This window comes from Cygnus atratus, chromosome 4 (genome assembly GCF_013377495.2).
Source record: "Cygnus atratus isolate AKBS03 ecotype Queensland, Australia chromosome 4, CAtr_DNAZoo_HiC_assembly, whole genome shotgun sequence".
NCBI classification, from domain to species: Eukaryota; Metazoa; Chordata; class Aves; order Anseriformes; family Anatidae; genus Cygnus; species Cygnus atratus.
In genome coordinates, this window is record NC_066365.1 from 15,739,256 (window position 1) to 15,757,782 (window position 18,527).

Here is an 18,527-nt window from a genome sequence, read left to right on the forward strand (position 1 = left end):
CCCAGGGGAAAAGTTTTATTTTGTTTCTCCAAAAGTGATCTCAAATCCAAGATCATGTTTTATCAAAACACGTAGGTAGTACCCCTGAACACACTGTAGGCAAGCAAGGTACCTATCTTTGTACCTGAGCACACGTTTAAAATATGTTCTTTGGTTTTTAAAACTCATCTGGCAGTGTTCTAGTTCCTGAAAAAGGATTTTTTCTCATGCTGCCATTTTTAAAGGTATCTTTAAAGGTGCTCATCTCTTCTGAAAAGTTGAAGCATCCGGCTTCCTTTGAGGCTGGTAGTATCAGGTTTTGAAGCTAGGCACGCAGTCTGTGTTGACCTCCACTATGGAGGAACAGCTGTCCACACTAGCCATGTTTCAGGGTTTTTTCTTGGGCCTGGCTTGAACCTGCTCCTGTGGACTGAGCTCCCATTTAGTAGCCAGAGTGTGTCCTCTGGTGTCTTTCATTTGAAAGGAACCCGTGTCATGCTGTTTCGGACTGCTCTGCCAGGTATACCAGAACGCACTAAGTGGAGGTGATTGGGGATGTCTGTTTCTAAAGCAAGCTGTTGATACAGAACGAATCATTTGTATCATTGCTTCTCTGGGTAGCTAATACTTGTTGAAATCTTCAGGTATTTCTCTTTGAAAAGACATTTTTATGTGAAAATCCATATGGAAATTATCTGTCTACACACAGAGTTTCTGAACTTGAAAATCTGTTTTTCCTGCAGTGGGATTTGCCCTGTATAGAAGGTGACAAGTAAGAGCCTTAAATGCTAGAGATTCTGATTTTTTTTTTTTTCTGTGCAATTGTCCATTTGAGTACCTGCATTATGAAAAAAAGACCATAAAGCACCAGGTGTATTTGGGCATAATTTGCAGTGATTTCAGGCCATTTTTGACGCTGATATGCAATAATGTTGTTAGATTAAAACTAGAGTGACTGGTATTTTGTTAAGAGCATTGTAAATTATATTCCTGTTAAATCATCTGGTTAATGTGAAGATGCATTTGTGCATTTCAGCATTCTGGGCAAGATAGAGAATTTCAGCATTTCTTTTATGTAGAAACTTTCTGCACTGACGTTTTGTTTAGCATGGATCATTCCCCTGAGCAAGCACTGTGCACATGTACCTTATACAACACTGGACACGTTCCTTCCATTAGCCTTTCTGCAGATCTGTAGGCAAAAGGGCTGCAGGAAGTGAGAGAAGGAGAAGGGAATGGCTTTTCCCTCCCCTGCTGAGAAGTGCCTCTGCTGTCCTGACCCTTCAAAAGCCTTTAAAATGTTGTGCTAGCACCAGACCTAATATTGTTAAAGGTGATTTTTTCCTTCCTTTCCTTTCTCAGCTTTCTCCCTCTCTCCAATTATGGGGCAGAATAAAAATCTTTATAAATCGTATGTGATACAGCCTGGGACTACTGTGGCAGACGTACGTGGAGTTTTATTTTTCCAACATTTTTTTATTTCCCCAAGAGGAAATGTGTCTGACCACAAAAGGCATTCTGATTGTCCTCAAAATGAGAAGTTTCAGAATTTGCCTTATTCTTGAAACAGGATCCTTTTGCTCTGAGCAGAGCTTTCTGCAGCAGTGAGGTGAACAAAAGTCTGGCTCTGGCTGTCCTGTCCTTTTATGCTGGCCAGGATCTGAGCAATTGATGGCATAATACACCCCCGCACTCAAGCAGATCCATGAGGTGAAGAAAAGCAGTATTTATTTCACAAAGCTGATTATTTTCGTATGATAGCTAATTGCTATTTTAGACTTATCTCCCCTCTAGCTGTGGAACTGCAAATAGATTTAAATACCATATGTATGTTCGTCCCTCGTAATGAGAGTTATCCTTCAGAGATGGTATATGCATAAATATATTTGCATATACTGAGTGTTACTGAATCAACTTAATTACTTTAATGCTTCCAGATCAGTATAAAAAATCTTGATTTTTTTTCTGTATGGCAAATGCCTCAAATATGCAGTCATGTAGTATTTTAGCACCTTTTACTTCATCTGGGTGCTTCAGCTGTGCGTGAGTAACGGGGGTGGTAGCATGAGGACTTGGAGATGTGGTCTGCTCTTAGTGCTCAATCAAGCATATTTTATTGTACCATTTGAAATGAAGGTTCACATCAAAGAGCCATATTGCTAAAAGTATAGGAGCCTGAAATTAGGTATATGAAATATTGTGTGAGTACATGAATGCCTGGTTTATACATCTACTGTACAATTACGGTACCTAGATATGTAATGCCTGATATTTTTATCCAATTGGCAAAGGTGCTGGAATTATTCCTGTTCATATAGCTGAGTTGAAATTTTAAACAGCAAGACAGAAATCCTCATCTCAGATTGTCTAGAAGACAACAAAGTAGCTTGAGGAACGTGGTAGTAGAAGATGTACTTGGGCACAAGACAGGACATCTGCTTGTTGATCTTAATAAGTGTTAATATATTTAATTATAGACTCAGCACTGTGGGGCATGTTGCAGCAGTTTTGATTCTGATCGAATGCTTTCCTGCATCTCTCGCATGGTTTCGACGATACTGGGCCAGTCGGCAGCATTCTAGTACTGGTTGGAAAACATGGGATCTGGTAGTTCTGTAAATGCCAACTACAAGTACTCTCTGCAGAAGTCTGAAAACGGTGAGTGATTCTCTGAAATGTAATCTTTTCCTGTCTGCTCCTGCACATGCTGTTGGAAGGTTGTGGTGGATGGGCTTCTTTTCCACGTTACTCCTTTTTCTTGATAGTACTGAGGTGAGGTTATATCTTTCAGTCATGTCCTATGATGAGGAATTTCAGATGTCATGCAGAATACCAACACTAGACTTAGAAAATAACAGCTATCTAGACCCAGGATTAGATTAAAATCAATCAAAACCTGACCAGAAGTGAAGCAGCAAAAAGCAGTTTTGTTGGAACTAACGTCAGATTAATTAATCAATTTCTGCCTAATTTGTATGTGTTGGAACCTCATGTGCTGACAGGGTGAAAGATGAAAACACCCTGCCGCTTCTGGTGGGCTTCCTCTTCAAAGACTGTGCTAGGGATGTAAGACTGATAAAGCAGAAACATTAGCAAAGCCAAAATAAACGTGGTTCTAAAGAAGGCAAGATGCTGTGGTTAAGAAAAGCTAAAAGCCAAAGCGTGAAGAAAAAAAGAAAAGAAAGACTAATTTTCTTGTTTCATTCAGTCATTGGCAGTAGCAGAACAGGAGTATGGTACAAACTATTTGCAAATGTTTTGAAAGCAAAACCAGTGATTAATTTTAGAAATTAGGAGAGTGGAGGTACTGCTGTGACTCAGAATTATTTGTTTGTAATTTTCTTTTATTAAAAATCTCCACCTTTACTTTAAGTTAGAGTTGTCTACTGCCAGTAGCCTCAGAGAACTAAGGAGTTTCTCAGGAAGTTCAGGGTGATTTTATGACAGTGGCTTGTTCATAACATAGAAAGCATAGCATAACATAAAACTAGTTACTGATTTGAAACCCTCCGTTAAATCTGATACCTCATCAACAATTTCCAATGGCAGTAAAATCTTTGTCAATTTCTTGCCTCTCATTTTTAAAATCCTTCAGATCTGGTGATCTGCAGAAGTGGAGCTAGCTGCTCAGGAGTTTCCAACGTAACCGCTGGGCTCTGCCCTGCCAGCTGAGGCTGGAGCTCTGCACAAGTTGTGATGAGGGAGCAGGCCAAACCTTGAGCTGGTACCAGCTGGCACAGAGCAGGGCTGTGCTGACAGGGCATCAGCTGCCTCTGTCTTCTGTGGGGCCTCTGGCTCTCTTGCGTAGGTTGTGGAGACGTGGTAGAACATACCCATGGTGTAAATGTTGCCATTTCCCTGCACAGATGCGCAACTTAATTTAATTTTCATTAAATAAACCTGTATGATGGGGAGAACTTGGGCTGCATAAGTATCTGTCAGGTTAAAAAGAATGTTTTCTGGCTTGAATTCTCATTAATTAGAAGTTAAAATGTAGATAAAAATAATTTCTTACAATAGGCTTTCCATTCCTTAGAACAGGGTCTCCTTTTTTGCTGGAGCTGTTGTTAAAATCAGCTTGTAGCTATCTACTTGTATTTCTGCAGTGCCTTCTCAGGAAATCGTACTCTGCTGGCACTTGTTTTGCAAGAGACCTGAAAGGATACTTGTGGGACACTCACTTTCAGGCAATTCATTTGGTTATAAATGGTTGCAGAGTACGAAGGCAATATTTGTTCACAGCTGATTTGTGAACTATACTGCTAACATGAACAGGCGTAGCTGAGTTTGGGTGCTGCGACTTTGGCACGCATGCAGTAGCTTGTGTGTTGATGTATGATTCAGTTTACTTCTTGGATCCTCATAAAATGTGGATAAATCTCTTTTTCTTCCTTTTTAATTATTTTTTTCTAAACTAGTACAAACACTGCCAGATGCAACTCACCCAGGTAAGCTGGTAAATTAGAATACCTGGATTTTTCAGTTGCAGAGTCATCTATGTAAAAGTAGTATTAAAAAAAAAAAAGATGCCTTGCCTATCTGGAGCTTAAAATGCTGTGGATGGTGGTATATGTGCTCAGTGTGGGCTTGGTGACCAATCTTTCACTGATTTTATTTTTTAATCTGTAAAAGGATCTGGTTTTCATTGGTATATGTGCAGTCATAGCTATAAATTTCTTCTCGGGATTCACTTGAAGTATATCTGGCTCCTGCTGCAGTAATTGGACGTTATATCTGCTGTTAGGGGAATGCAACACGTTCAGAAGTTATTTATTTTAGAGTGATTGGGACTGTGATTCTGGCTATATGCCAGCCAAATTGCTGTACAGGGAGTAAGGCAGCTAGTGTGAAAGATATAAAAGAGGCTTGAAGAAGTAGCATGGGGAGCACAAACGGCAGAAAACAAAGTCAGCTTTTTAAAACTTTCTCATGGCCCAGCAGATCAGAAAGCATTTTCTCAGCAAGATATAAGGCCCAGGCAAAGTCTAACATAAGTTATTCTCAAATTAAGGGTAACCAGTCTTACCTTCTTGCCCATGACTTCACTGTGACTCAGTTCCCCGTCTGCTCAACACCAATAGCTCTTCCATGCTCTGCACCTCCTGGTGGTTTTACAGTAAAATAGATTAGAAGGATTATTATTTTCAATACATAAGCCATCGGGATATCTTCTTTAGGTAAAGGTCAAGTAGTGGTTCCTGCTGAAGTACGTCAGGTTTTAACATAATTAATACAAGATAATTGAATTAATATGATCTCTTTGTCTCTTGCCAGCACTTAGCAGCCTTTGGGGTAGGGGTGGGGGGATTTTCTTTTTAATCAAGGTTTTTCATTCCACACACCCAATTAATTGCTCTGCCTGCTCTGGTGAACACAGCAGCGCTCTCACAAACCCATTATGCCAAGGGAACAACACAAGCTTCTGCAGCAGGGCTAACTCCCTCGTCTTCATTTGAATTTGTGGCCAGCCTCTAGATAGAGCAGTTGTCCCTCTCCCAGCTGAAGCTGACACAGAGAAGTGCTTTTAGAAAATGTTTTAAACACAGGGCTCTAGGAGTGAACAGAAAGAGCACTGAGCCTAATAAAAAGAGAGAGACCAAGTAGCAAAGCTGGTTGGCTAGGTGACGTAAAGTAACCAGGCAGTCCAAATGGGGTCAAGACCAGCTAAGGAGGATATAAGAGTTTCCAGAGGTACATGAAGTTCTGCTGCAGAATTTGAAAAAGTAAATGGAAAATGGTACCACTTTGCTTTATTTTAAAGTACACTGCTTTATCTTAAATCACTGGAACTGGGGAAATATGGAGGAATTACTATGTTTTGAACACCAGGCCATATGGCCATCATTTGGAGGGAAGAGCCTGGTGCCGGTGCTGGCTGTAGATTGACCCATGACCAGAGAGACCTGTGAATTCCTGGCATTTCACTCCTTCTGCATCATTAAGTGGATGAAGGGCTGTTTCCCTCTTTTCACTGTGTGTGTTATTTTAGTCCAAGGTAACAACACCTTAACGTTTACACTAGAACAAATCACACCTGAGGTTTGCCCAGAACTACAGAAGCTGAGGTATTTATTTGGCATAAAGGAAGGGAGATAAAACCTGTGTTTTTGAGGTTCTGTAGACCTCAGTGTCTTGTTTTTCCTCGTAACATCTTGTGTGGCCTCAGTCAAATGTCTGGTTCCCTGAAGCCCCAGTACCTAGACTGTAAGGGGGGCATGAAAATGATGAAGGCGGATGGAAAGGGATGAAATTGTGCATTAACACTGAAGAATCTGTTTGGACCTTTAGGCCCCAACAAGTTGTTAACGCAGGTGCTGAAGAGATGGCAGTGATGGTTAGAAACTCTTCAGAGCAGAGTCAGATCACCTCTTGCAACAGGGTGAAAGAAGTGGGTGTTTTGTTATTCCTAATATTTAGGCATCAGAACACGTTTTTTGAAAACTTGCTCTTGGAAGAGAAAGGTCCCTCTTGAGTTTTCAGGGTCAGGAAAGGAGAAGAAGCGGGGTGTCTCAGCTGGTGTGGCCACTGCAGCTCACCAGGCTGGTTCTGTTTTTGTCCCCTAGCTTTCAAGGCAGCTGTTTTGATCCAAAGGTGGTATCGGCGCTATGTTGCTCGGCTGGAAATGCGCCGACGTTGCACTTGGAGAATCTTTCAATCCATTGAGTATGCCTGTGAGCAGGATCAGATCAAGGTAAGGTGCTAAGGAAAAGAGTAAGTGGGAAGAGACATCCTCGTTTGGTGATTTTGGTACTGGCTGAAGCTTACTTCCTAGCTTTCTGTCTGAATGCAGCCTCTCTGTGCTGAAGCTAGCTAACGGTAAACTATTTTTAGGGCAGAAGCAGGCAGCTTCTTCCTATGTGGGTGTGTAAGATGTATCATGATTTTTAGGACCCTAATTTATGGAGGGAGAGAAATAAGCCTCTGCCTGAGGGTTTGCAAGGACTGCTGCTGTAAAAGTGGCAGTAGTAGAGTAGCCTGGGGAGGAAAGAACATCGTTTATTGGGGAAGCTGCGTAACCTTGCGCCTCCATGTGTCAGGAACTTCACAACTTTGTGTTAAATTTAGAGAGGGTTGTTATTTGTGAGTGTGGGGTTTTATTTGTTTGGGTTTTGGTTTTGATTTAATGAACTCTTGTCTCCTTTGGAGCCTAGTCCCTCTTCCCTCTTGGAGAACATTGTGGCCTGCCATTATTTGCCATTCTGGGAGGCACGGTCCCTTCTGTGAATTCTCAAATAGGAGGATGCTTTCTCTGCCACAGATGCATTTGTTTCTGTCTACTGGCTAGTAAGCCTGAAAGTGCTTCGGTGGACCAAAGATTGGGTTTCCTGCTTCTTTTCTGCCTATCGATTTCCTGCATGCTTGTGTGTGTGATGAAATGCTAAGAAATAAATCTTGAAATAAAGTTATAAGGAGCATTTAACATCATCAGCTCTTTCCTGAGTCTGAACTCAAGAGGCAATCCTAGTTTTGTTTGAACTTTGCTTGATGTTCTCTTATATGGTTGCCTTGTTGTTGAGCAGGGAGAGGGCTTATGGGTGTTCTGTCTGTATGGCTGAAGGGAAAGCTACTACTTTTACTTCATTACAAGAAATATCAAACCAAATAAGTAGTGTGATTTGTTGTACATGCTAGAAAACATGAGAAGGGCATGTGTAGGTAATACTTGTAAAAAGAAGATCTTGTCAGCTTCCCACTCTACAGAATTTCAAGTGGGCGTTGGGGATGTTCCAGGGTGAATGATGATGGGCTTTGTCTCTTCTTGCAGCTTCACAACTTCTTCAGCTACCTCATGGACCACTTCACGCCAAGCAGCAGTAAAGAGAGTAAGTTTGTGTGTGTCTTTTGTAGACTCTCTACAAATCTGAATAGGGACTGAATTACAAGGAGACTGTCAGAGCTGTGCAAGGAATGTGGGGTAATTCCTACTCCTTAGGAGCTAGAAGGGGGAATAAAACCTCAGCATGTTTTCTAAGAGCACTATTAGAAATCTGCCCTTTTTGCTGTCATCCCTGGTAACCAGCGCTCCAGAGTCCATTTCCGAAGCTACAGAGGATCCATCTCTAGGGAACCAGAGATGCTTCAGATTATCTACATTATTTAGTCTCTCACCTAAAATGGTGGGGGGAAAGAAGTGCGGTGGGAACCAATAGGGTATCTTTCTGAACCTGCAGAGAGGACTATGTATTATTTCTTAGTGTTGGGAACTTGCTAATGAATTTAGGTCCGAAATCTGGTTATAAGATGTTACAGCAATTAAAAAAAAAAGTGCAACACTGAGAATGTGGGTGCAGGCTTAGAAAAAAACAGGGTAACATAGGAGACAGCTCCTCATTATAATTTTGCATGCTTTTCGCTCTTGACTAAAGAAACAGCTTTTCCTTAGCAAAAAACAAGAATGGTGTATTAACTTTTTCTTGTCTCTTTCTCTTTTTAAATAAACAATCCAACCAACCAATCTGTCATCCAGGGGATTTTATCAGTCGCATGTTCATAAGTGGGGAAAGCTTCAAAGAGGCAGAGCTGGAAAAGTACTGTGACTATGAATCCATGGAGGTGCCAGACTCCTACACTGGACCCCATCTCTCTTTCCCCCTCCTTCCTGACCATGCGACTGCCTTGCTGGAAGCTTTCAAACAGAAACAAGTAAGGATCCCGAAAGGAACCACGCTTTCCCCTTCTGCATATAGAGGTGTGGGACAGATGATTTGTTTTTAGACTTCCTAGCAACTAAAGTGATTTGAATATGAGCAGCTGGCAGGCTGTTAAGCAATGAGTGTAGAAATGATCTGGTAGGTACTTCCCAGGGCAAACTTTCTTCTTTTCAGAAAACACAGTTCTAACAAAAACACAAAAATTTTGTAGTTAATGTGCCAGTGTTAACCTTAATTTCATTTCAAAAGGGAAAAAAAAAACCCACAACAGTCCATGTTGAAACATTCTTTTGTCATTTTTTGTTGCAATGCCTCTATTTGTAGGAATGTATAGGATGGCCCAGGTGGAACAAAGTGATCAAAATTATGTTTTGTGCTGTGCATATCTGACTCTTGGGGAAAAAAATATATTTTAAATCTAAGATAGAATTGTGGGGATTCTTTTTTTTTTTTTTTTGATTAGGAAGGCCATTACCAATTCAGCAAACCTAACAAGAGGAGTCCTTGTACAATTGTTCTGCTTCCATCCCTCAGATGAGGTGCTGAACAGCAAAATAGGTCAAAATAGGTCAAAACCTCCCTTCCCCAAACAAATCCAGACTTGTAAAGCAAAGCCTCTAGAGCCCTGACTAACATTAAATTCTCCCACACTGGCTTCAAGGGAACAAATTTATGCAGGTCACATGGCAGCTCAGAATCTGGCCTTATGTGGAGAATGCAAAGAAAGATGTAGAAGATAGCAGCTTCTTACCTGTGATGCCAGGCTACAGCTTCTGCTCTAGGGGATGGAGTTGCATAGCAGATATAGCTTTGACCACTGGGCTTTTGGATTTTGCTGCCAGCTGTGTTGATGCCAAGGCAGTGCTGCTTTGGACAAGTCTCTTCCGTTCTGCCTTTGCCCGGTATTTGTGCTGTCTTGTTTGCAAGCCTGTAGGTCAGCTCTGACTGTTGTGATGGGTCCTTGGGGCCTTTGCAGGCAGCTGTGTTGCTGCTCAGAGCTTTAATTCCTTCGCTTTCTCCTAGTAGCAGCTCCACGCTCGCTATGTCTTAAACCTTCTGCATGAGACGAGGAAGCACCTCAAGCAGTTGCCAAACATCAGTCACGTCTCCACCTGCTATAGCGAGGAGGTCACCGTGTGCGGTACGTCTGGGTGGGAGGGCACTGCACCCTTTGGAGGGTCTTTGGAGTCTCTGGAGGGAGAGTGCTTAGGTGGAAGGGATGGAAGAGAAATAAATTGGTACTGTTCAAATGTGGAATAGAAATGCAGTCTGTACGTAAAATGTGTGTTGAGAGGCAGCTGGCGCTGCCTTTAAAATATCTGGTAAAATACCTTACGGTGCTGTATTTGAGCTGCTGTCGAGACTGGCCTGAACATTGGAGGGAGCAATTCTCCATTGTGGCCTCATTTCTGCTTGGTCTGGAATAGGATGGTTTGATAACTGCCCCTTGATGGCAGCGTTTAGCTTGCCATAGCCTGCTGTAGCAGCAGTGTTGTCATGGCGATTCTAAAAATGCAAAGAGAGGAGGAGGTATGAAAGGAAAGGATAAGGATATACATTTGTCTTAGTATAAAATGAAGGGTGCTAATGATAGCCCGTGGCTGTTAAAATTGTTATACATTACCACATAAATTGAGATTTTTTTCAACTGGATTCAATTTTGTCTTTGTTCTGTCACCCAGAACTTGGGATCCCTGTTCCAAAGCACAGAAACTGCACCCAGTCAAGGACTGGCCTCAAGACTCATTTTTTGTCCTGCTCTGTTCCCTGGAATTATTTAAGCAACCAAGTCCTGGAGCTGTTTTGGTTGAGTCTTCATAATTGGCAGTGTGTGCATTCAGATCCAGGATACTCACAAGTCTTTGAGTTGTATCAGATAAATTTGAAAGAGACAAAACTTTTCACCGTTATTTTCCTACTCTAAGACTAATGTTAAAACTTCGAGATATTTCTGAAAACCATGTATTATGCACAGAATTTTGTGTGCAGTCAATAACACGTTAAATGAAAATTTAGTTTGATTATTTTGTATGCAAACCTTTCTCCTGTGTAATGATCAAAGGCAAACAATTTTTTGTGCCATCTTATGTCATCATAAAAGAGATAAACAAAGCTTCTGAAGCAGTTTGTTCTCACTCAGACTTCAGCTCAAGCCTTTACATCATGTCCTTTTGCTCTGGGCATGCTGCCTCAGCGTCAGGAATGTATTACTTTACTCTGGACCTTGAAATTCCTGAAGCATTTCAGTGGTCATAAATTTATAGAGATACTTTATAGAAAGTTATTTATTGGTGTCTTTTTAAGTTAAAAGTAAGCATACTGTGACTTGTCTTTTTGTGCCTGTTAGGAGATTTGCATGGCCAGCTGGATGACTTGTTCCTCATATTTTATAAGGTAGGCTCCATACTTGGTGAGACTGCCCAGGCATTGTAAGAGGTATCACATGGGTCATGCTGAGAAGCATTTGCAAAACTGGGCCCTTGAGATGTAATTGTCCAGCTATTTTGATCAGTTTTAAATGGCTTCACAAAGCAAAAGCTTATTCTCTCGCTGACTTTTAAATCTGTGAGAACTGTTATGGTAGACATGTGCATTTGGCAAGTGCTAATGGATATTTTTGTAAGTCCTGACACCAGTGGCTCCACCTCCTGACTCCGTTTTCACTTTTCAGTGCATTTACCACTGGGAGCCTACAGGATAAAAATAAGAGTTAGGATCTATTGTAGAAGGTAACTTGGGGTAAGCGTGAGTGTGCAGCTAGTGGGGAGGTGTATTTGCATGTCATGGGGAGGCCTCTCTAGTAATGTCTGCCTGTCCCTTGTTTTTTGCAGAATGGCCTTCCTTCCCCTTCCAAGTCCTACGTGTTCAATGGGGACTTTGTAGACAGAGGCAAACAGTCCCTCGAGATCCTTATCATCCTCTTTACCTTCCTCTTGATCTATCCAAAAGAGGTTCATCTCAACCGTGGGAACCATGAAGATCACATGGTCAACTTACGGTATGGGTTCTGTGTGGGGCTGATCACAATGTCAATGCTGTCGCTGCAAAATCTCACTGAACTTCCTTTCTTCTGTTCCTACAGGTATGGTTTCGCCAAGGAAGTCATGCAGAAATACAAGGTAGGCCTATGTTTGTGTCTCCTTCAGCACGAGACAGGCTTTGAAGGTTCGATGCTTCATCTTTTCCTTTCTGCCCTGTCCTCCTAGGTGCATGGGAAGAAAATCTTGAAGATGATTCAGAATGTCTTCTGCTGGCTACCCCTGGCCACCCTGATTGATCAGAAAGTCCTCATTATACATGGAGGCGTCTCTGATACCACTGACCTGGACATGCTGGAGAAAATTCAAAGGAACAAAGTAGGTTTTATTTCCTAGAGACAACAGTGTTGCTGATTTGTGGTTGGAGAGCTTATTCCTGTGTGTCAGCTTGGCTGTTGACAAATGTAAAGGATGGTCTTCCTAGCCAAAAAGTGTGTTCAGGTACAGGCTCGGGGTGCACTGCTTTGGTTTAATAGGGTGTGTGCAGGAGGTGTGAAGGGAAAAAGAGTTGTCGATTTCTGGAACTTGAGAGGATTGGTTATAGCCACGTAAGTGGTGGACAATGGCATTGGGTAAACATGTGCTGGTGCTGACAGTAAACACATAGCAATGACAGGATTTTGTCCCATAGTTCTTTAGCTTGTTTAACTTTTTTTTTCCCTGCTAGATTTCTAGAGGGATTGTGACAAGTCATTAGCCTGTGTCTGCCTCTCTTTTTAGTTGACAAATAGTACTTCCCTTCACCAAATCTAATGACAAGCACCTGCTTTAGCGATTAATCTTTCCCTCATTCTGCTGCCTAGTTCCCATTGCAGACTAAATCCATGTAATCTGTCTTTCACAAATGTCTGAGCAGTACAAAGTCAATGAAGAAGAGATGGATCCATAGTCAGGATAAATGTGTGGCCCCAGCTGTAAACCAAGAATGGTACATCTGAGAGGGTGGCACTAGTAACCTCCTACAATTAAACACCATTTGATGGCAGCAAAGGGAATTGAGTTTCAGAGGCCCGTGTCACTTGACAGATTGCCAGTGGAAGATGTTAGAGCTAGAGATCCAGCTTTCCAAGCGGTTTGACCATCTCTGTTTCCTCTCCTACCTCTTTCAGTTTATTTCTGTCTTGAGGGGGAAGAAAAGGAAGGAGTCAAACAGGAACGTGGAAATACAGGAGGTAAACGGGGAGAGCAACGCGGAGGCTGACCCTACAGGGAACGAAGCAACGCCCAGTTTACCCTCGCAGCCCCGACCAGCGCAGGCTCCCAGCATGGCCAACAGGCTGGAGTTCTCCAGGTGGGTCCGGCAGACGGTGCAGGAGCAAATCGAGTGGTGCCGCCGGCTGGTGGACATCAGTGAGTCGGAGGACGAGGAGCTCACCTACTCCAGCATGGTCTCCTTAGCGGATTTGGACGGGCCGTGCTGGACTCGCCAGGAAGAGTGGAAGCAGGTGAGCAGTGTAAACAGGGCCCTGGCTTTGGTGGGTGCCTCCCACAGCTTTGTTCTCTGTTCTAATGAGGAATCTTGCTATAAAATGTGTGAGTCAGTGCCCAGACCTCTCTGCAAAGATATTTTTGCTGCTCTGTAAAGTGGAGTTAAGGAGAAAGTCAGTGCAGAGGTGCCAGAGGAGGACTGGTGCTAGCTGTGTTCTGCTGGTGCCTTTCTCTTAGCCTTGCAAGTCAGTCTCTTCACTGGGCTTTTGGCTTTCTGCACTCAAGGCTCTGTTCCAGCGTTTGCCACCAGCACAGCACTCATCTGTTGGATAAATCAAACTGCTGCTCAAGCGCAGTGGGATGACAGGTTTCTTTTGATTCACTGCAAGGGAGAGAAATAACAGACGACTTGACTGTAGAGCCCAGTGGTTATATCCCTTGCTGTGTGCGTGGGGTATCTGAGGTCAGCTCTGCAGCTAATGAATGAGCGTGTCATTTGCTTATGAGGGAGTCATGGTCTTGGATGCTAGGAGCACTAAGAGTACTAATGGGCTTCTGGTTTTATCCAGGCTGTACAGTGAGATCACTAGGTGAATCGGAGCCTGGAAACTCGATTTCCTCTTTCTGTTGGATCAGTCTCTTTGTGTGCCTGTGTGCTGTGAAATCATCATTCCTTACCACACACTGCCTATGACATCCTGGCATCACACACCTTATCAGCGTAAAGCTGTATATTGAGGTCAGGGTTAAAGAGATTAAACTTTAATCCTTGTAGTGGGTTACTGAGTCAGCACTTACATTAGTGGAGGCTGCTGAACATCCTGACCGGGGAGCAAAGGAGTTTAATACTAAGTCCACTCGTGGCCCCAGGATCTGTCAGGCGTTCTTGCTCTGGGACATGTTTTGGACTCGAGGAAGACAGGAAAGGCTTTTTGAAATCTAGCGGGATCAAAGGGAAAGCTTGTTTCAGGCCTGATTTATGAACGCCTCTCTCCCCCAGGCACTTCTGAGTGTGGCTGTAGCTCCAGGCCGACAGTGTTGCCACCTCTGTGGTGGCTCAGGTTTGTGAGAGTCCTGCAAAGCAATAAGGAGGTTCAGCGGGGATTCAGGAAACATCTCTGCGCTATGCTAACAGCAGAAGTCCAGGCACGCAGAGATGGTGCTGTACTTGCTTAGTTGATGGGCAGTGATTGCCAAATACACATTATTCAGTGAACTTTTCCAATCCTTTCAGATTTTGGACATTCTCTGGAGTGACCCCATGCCTCAGGAGGGCTGCAGAGAAAATACGGTGCGAGGTGGTGGCTGCTACTTTGGGCCTGACGTGACAGGGAAGATCCTTGAGAAGTACAACTTGCAGTTCCTCATCCGCTCCCATGAGTGCAAGCAAGAGGGCTATGAGTTCTGTCACAACCGCAAGGTTGGTAAGGGGCATGCTGTGAAGGATGCTTGAGTTTCCATCCAGCCAGGGCAGGGTTTCTGAGGTGTTTCACCTCAGCTCTTCATTTCTTCCAGTAGGGTTTTGTTAAATACATACAAAATCCTTGAGAGGCCATATCAGGACTTACTGAAATGTGCTCCCAGCTGAGATGTGAGGTCAGGGCAGTCTGAAGTCAGCCTCTCTGTCAGGGGGGCTGTTATGCAGGCAAAACACATTCCTCTGCATTGTAGCTGAGAAAAGATCTGAACCCATTTGTGCTATTGCCCCTGCTTTAAGCAGCTGTTTCTGAAGATTAAATACAAAAGGAGCATTAAATAAGCTGATGCAGCGAAGTTTGGCACTCGGAAGACTCAGGGTGACTTCAGTGACCTCAACTGAGGCACCTGGACTCTGCTCACTGCAGTGGAGAGTGGAAATTTGTCAGGAGAGTGCAGAGAAATCACAGAAGTCCAGCACATGGCCAGAACCACACAAGGCCAGTGCCACCCTCGAGGAACTCTCACCTCACTTTTCCATGTAAAACATTTTACTTTCACCATCTGTTGACTCCAGATGGGATGGGAGTTTTTACTGATGCAAATATATGTATAATGGAGGATGCATGTAGTGACTGTAAATGCCTCTCTTTTTGGGGTTAGGTACTGACCATATTTTCAGCCTCAAACTACTATGAGATTGGCAGCAACAGGGGAGCCTACGTGAAGCTGGGGCCGGACCTGGTCCCCCATTTTGTTCAGTACCAAGCCAACAAGACAGCCCACACTCTCACCATGACCCAAAGGCAAGGCTTTTGTTGCTGAGTATTCACCAAGTCAAAATTCCCAAAGGGAAAACTTTGGGAGCTTTGAGAACGTTTGGCCGCAGAGCTGAACTTTCACAGCTTGATTTACCAAATAAATAGCCCTAAAGGAGGATTCAAGCTTTGGGCAGAAATTACTGAGGGAGGTTCAGGGGACAAGGAGGAAGTGTTACAAGATCAGAAGGGGGCTTTTCATTACTGGCTGCTGATTTTCCAGCTTCTCTTTCCAATGCCACGTTTCAATTTGTGACCCTTTGTTACTTCACAAATTGCACAGCTGTTAAAAGCCCCTGTGACTGGCATGGTAGAACCATTGAAACAAAAATGTGTAAACACAAACTGCAGAAGTTGGCTGGGATGGATTGTTTTTCCCTGAACTTGAGCTGACTGCTGACAGCTTGTAGAGGAAGGGCAACAGTTTCTGTGCTATGGCAGGGATTCACTGGATCAGTTGGGGGAAATACTGCTCCAGACACATGCAGGGCAGTTGTGCGAGGGTCTGGGCAATCCATGGACAATGCAGAGGACTGGGAACATGCTTCTCTCTTTTCTGCATCCTTCAGAATCAGCAGAGTAGAGGAGTCAGCCTTTCGAGCCTTGCGGGAGAAGCTGTTTGCTCACACCTCTGCTCTCATCAGCGCATTCAAGGCATACGATAAGGACAATACAGGTAAATTTGAGCCACGAGCTGCTAAATTAATCTCCTGGTGGGATGGGGTCGAAGAGGCTAAGTTGGGTGCATGTCATAATCCTCAGGCTGCTTTTGTGCCAGCTAGGAAAGCTCTGCTGGTACGGCAACTGAGTCATGGTGCTGAGGAGATCTCTCTGCATGTGCTTAGAGGGGAAACAGGGACAGGGCAGTCAGCAGAACAACTTCGTTGTGGGTATACCTTCCCTAGCAGCAGAATCATTCAAAAAAGTCCAGTTTAGCTGTTAGAGCAGCTGTTAAACTTGGGGCTTTTCTACGTTCCTGGGCCACCGAGGAACAACTAGTGCAGTTGCACAGCTCACAAGCTGTAGGGCACACTTGGCTGTCGGCCACAAATTTATGAAGAAATATCCAAAGTCAGTGTCTTCACAGCGTTCAGAGGTTTGCAGTCCCACAGTCCTGATTTGTTATGGTGGTCAAAAGCTGGCTGAGGCTGGAGGGGGCAGCACGTGCTTGTGCCCTGCAGCAGCTGTTGCAGGCTGATGTCTGTACGGCCTTGTAGGGTTTTTACCTGTACCCAAGTGCTCAAGTGTACCATGGAGAAATGGAGCCGCTGCTGTCAGCAGCACAGTAGCCTAGGATATTTACTTTGAGAGCCAGCTGCACTGCGGCTTGGTGTAATGGATCTTCTGGAGGTGGCCCTGTGCAGCAGCTAGAGGTGACGGTGGTGGAGCAGGTGAAACAAGCAACACACCAGCCATCTTTACGTGCTTTCAGCCACCAGCCTCTCAGAGGTCTCCATGGCTTTCTCTTCTCCTTACAGGAAGGATCACGCTGAGCAATTGGGCAACGGCAGTGGAGTCAGTCTTGCACCTGGGACTGCCGTGGCGAATGCTGAGACCGCAGCTGGTGCGCACCACGGCGGATGGCATGCTGGAGTACAAGTCCTGGCTTGATGATTTAGCCATGGGGCAGCGGAGCCAAGAGGTAAGGACTCACGTCTGCCAAAGCGTGCTGCAGAGCAGCTCACAAGATCTCAGTGTGGGACAGGCAGGAAAGGCTAGGAGAGTGGATGGTTCCTGTAACGCAGAGTTGCACAGACGATCCAGCCATCACAAACCCATTTCAGGAGGCACACATAATGCCAAGTGCACTACTGGCTAACTCTGAACACAGCAGATATTTTTATGTATGGGAGGGTCTGCAGTAACTGCTTGGAGAAAACAGAGCTGTTGGAATGGGTAGGAGTGTCCACGTTGTCTTTCAGCACATCCAGTCAAGCTTGTTGGAAGTCATTTATCGGAACAGATCCAACTTGGAGACCATATTCAGGATCATTGACAGAGATCATTCAGGTAAGGAGGGGTGCAGGGGGTGTTGGTCACTGTGTTGTATTCCATTTTACTTTTGGTCTTTATTATCTTCAAAGGCATTTTATTTAATAGTTTAGGACACGCATTACCTTCCTTGCTACACTGTTTTTTTGGTTCTTGCAAATTATATTATGTCTCTTTGCTGCTTCTAAGTTGTATTTTATCCACCGTTCTCCACCCTAGGAAGTTTAGTTGCAGCATGTGAAAGTCATTTCCTTCCTTTAGGGTAAGCAGGTAGTGAATGTGAGCAGGGGTACGTCCCTGCACGCAGAGCAGGAGCTGGCAGCTTGGTGCTAAGGTGGCTGTGCCTTTCTGCCCCGCAGGTCTCATCTCATTTGAGGAATTCCACCAAACCTGGAAACTGTTCAGCTCCCACATGAACATTGAACTCACAGACGACGGCATCGACGACTTAGTTCGCAGCATTGACTTCAATAAAGATGGAAACATCGACTTCAACGAGTTCCTCGAAGCCTTCCGCCTTGTCAAACAGACACAGTAGTGAGAACTCAGAGGGGATTGCCACATCCAATGCCTTGTCTGCAAAGCCAGGACTCCTTCCTACCTAACTGCAGAGCATGCTTGCAGCTGCAAAACAGGGAAAGGGAAAGCAGGGACCTGTAGCACTACTACAAAAGCTGAAAACAGGAACCACCCCAGCCAACAGCTGTGCTCTGTTTTGGGAAGGTAACAGTACAATAGATAAGCTGCACTTCAGTTATGACCACATTTAAAGAAGAGCTCTGTTCCAAGTAGAAATCCGTGCTCCAAGGGAGCTACAATTTAATTTCTCTTGTCAATGCATGTGATGAAATCTTAAAGATCTCTTCCAGTTTCGTAAAATGGAATTAAAGGTATTTCTTGGGGGCAGTGTTTTAACCAAACAGCAACTGCTACTGCAGTCTCCCTTTTATGAAACATTTCTTCTCAGTTGGCTGGTTCTGGGCCTTCTCAGCTGTGCTAGCACCACTGCTACTTCTGTGATGATACCTCTCTCCCCTGTTGTTCCTTTGCTTCAGTAAGTTTGCAGCTACTACATATGTTCAGTTGAGCAACACTTTGAAAAATAAACTATCTCAAGCATGCAAAAGAGTCTCTCACATGGGGGGTCTTAAGAAATCTGCTGAAGCTATAGTTTTTGTCAAGGGTCATAGGAATGGACGAGGTAG

The 18,527-nt window shown here is 44.0% G+C and overlaps 1 protein-coding gene across 1 annotated transcript; it reads left to right on the forward strand.

Annotated features, from left to right (window-relative positions):
* The first annotated feature begins 2,576 nt into the window (after positions 1 to 2,576).
* PPEF2 (protein phosphatase with EF-hand domain 2) lies at positions 2,577 to 18,311 on the forward strand. Its single transcript, XM_035544243.2, has 15 exons — positions 2,577 to 2,637; positions 6,543 to 6,670; positions 7,745 to 7,802; positions 8,447 to 8,622; positions 9,657 to 9,771; positions 10,978 to 11,024; positions 11,462 to 11,749; positions 11,837 to 11,986; positions 12,778 to 13,113; positions 14,331 to 14,516; positions 15,176 to 15,318; positions 15,900 to 16,006; positions 16,809 to 16,972; positions 17,253 to 17,340; positions 17,682 to 18,311. Exons 1-15 carry the CDS (start codon positions 2,577 to 2,579, stop codon positions 17,858 to 17,860), a joined length of 2,226 nt encoding a protein of 741 aa, XP_035400136.1. The 3' UTR covers positions 17,861 to 18,311.
* Positions 18,312 to 18,527: the final 216 nt, after the last annotated feature.

What these genes read in the sequence shown, in the direction of transcription:
- PPEF2 (XM_035544243.2), top strand. Translation starts at nt 2,577, where the DNA reads ATGGGATCTGGTAGTTCTGTAAATGCCAACTACAAGTACTCTCTGCAG. An exon ending in AGTTCTGTCACAACCGCAAG is followed by an intron (nt 14,517 to 15,175) that starts GTTGGTAAGGGG and finishes TTTTGGGGTTAG; the next exon opens with GTACTGACCATATTTTCAGC. An exon ending in TGGGGCAGCGGAGCCAAGAG is followed by an intron (nt 16,973 to 17,252) that starts GTAAGGACTCAC and finishes GTTGTCTTTCAG; the next exon opens with CACATCCAGTCAAGCTTGTT.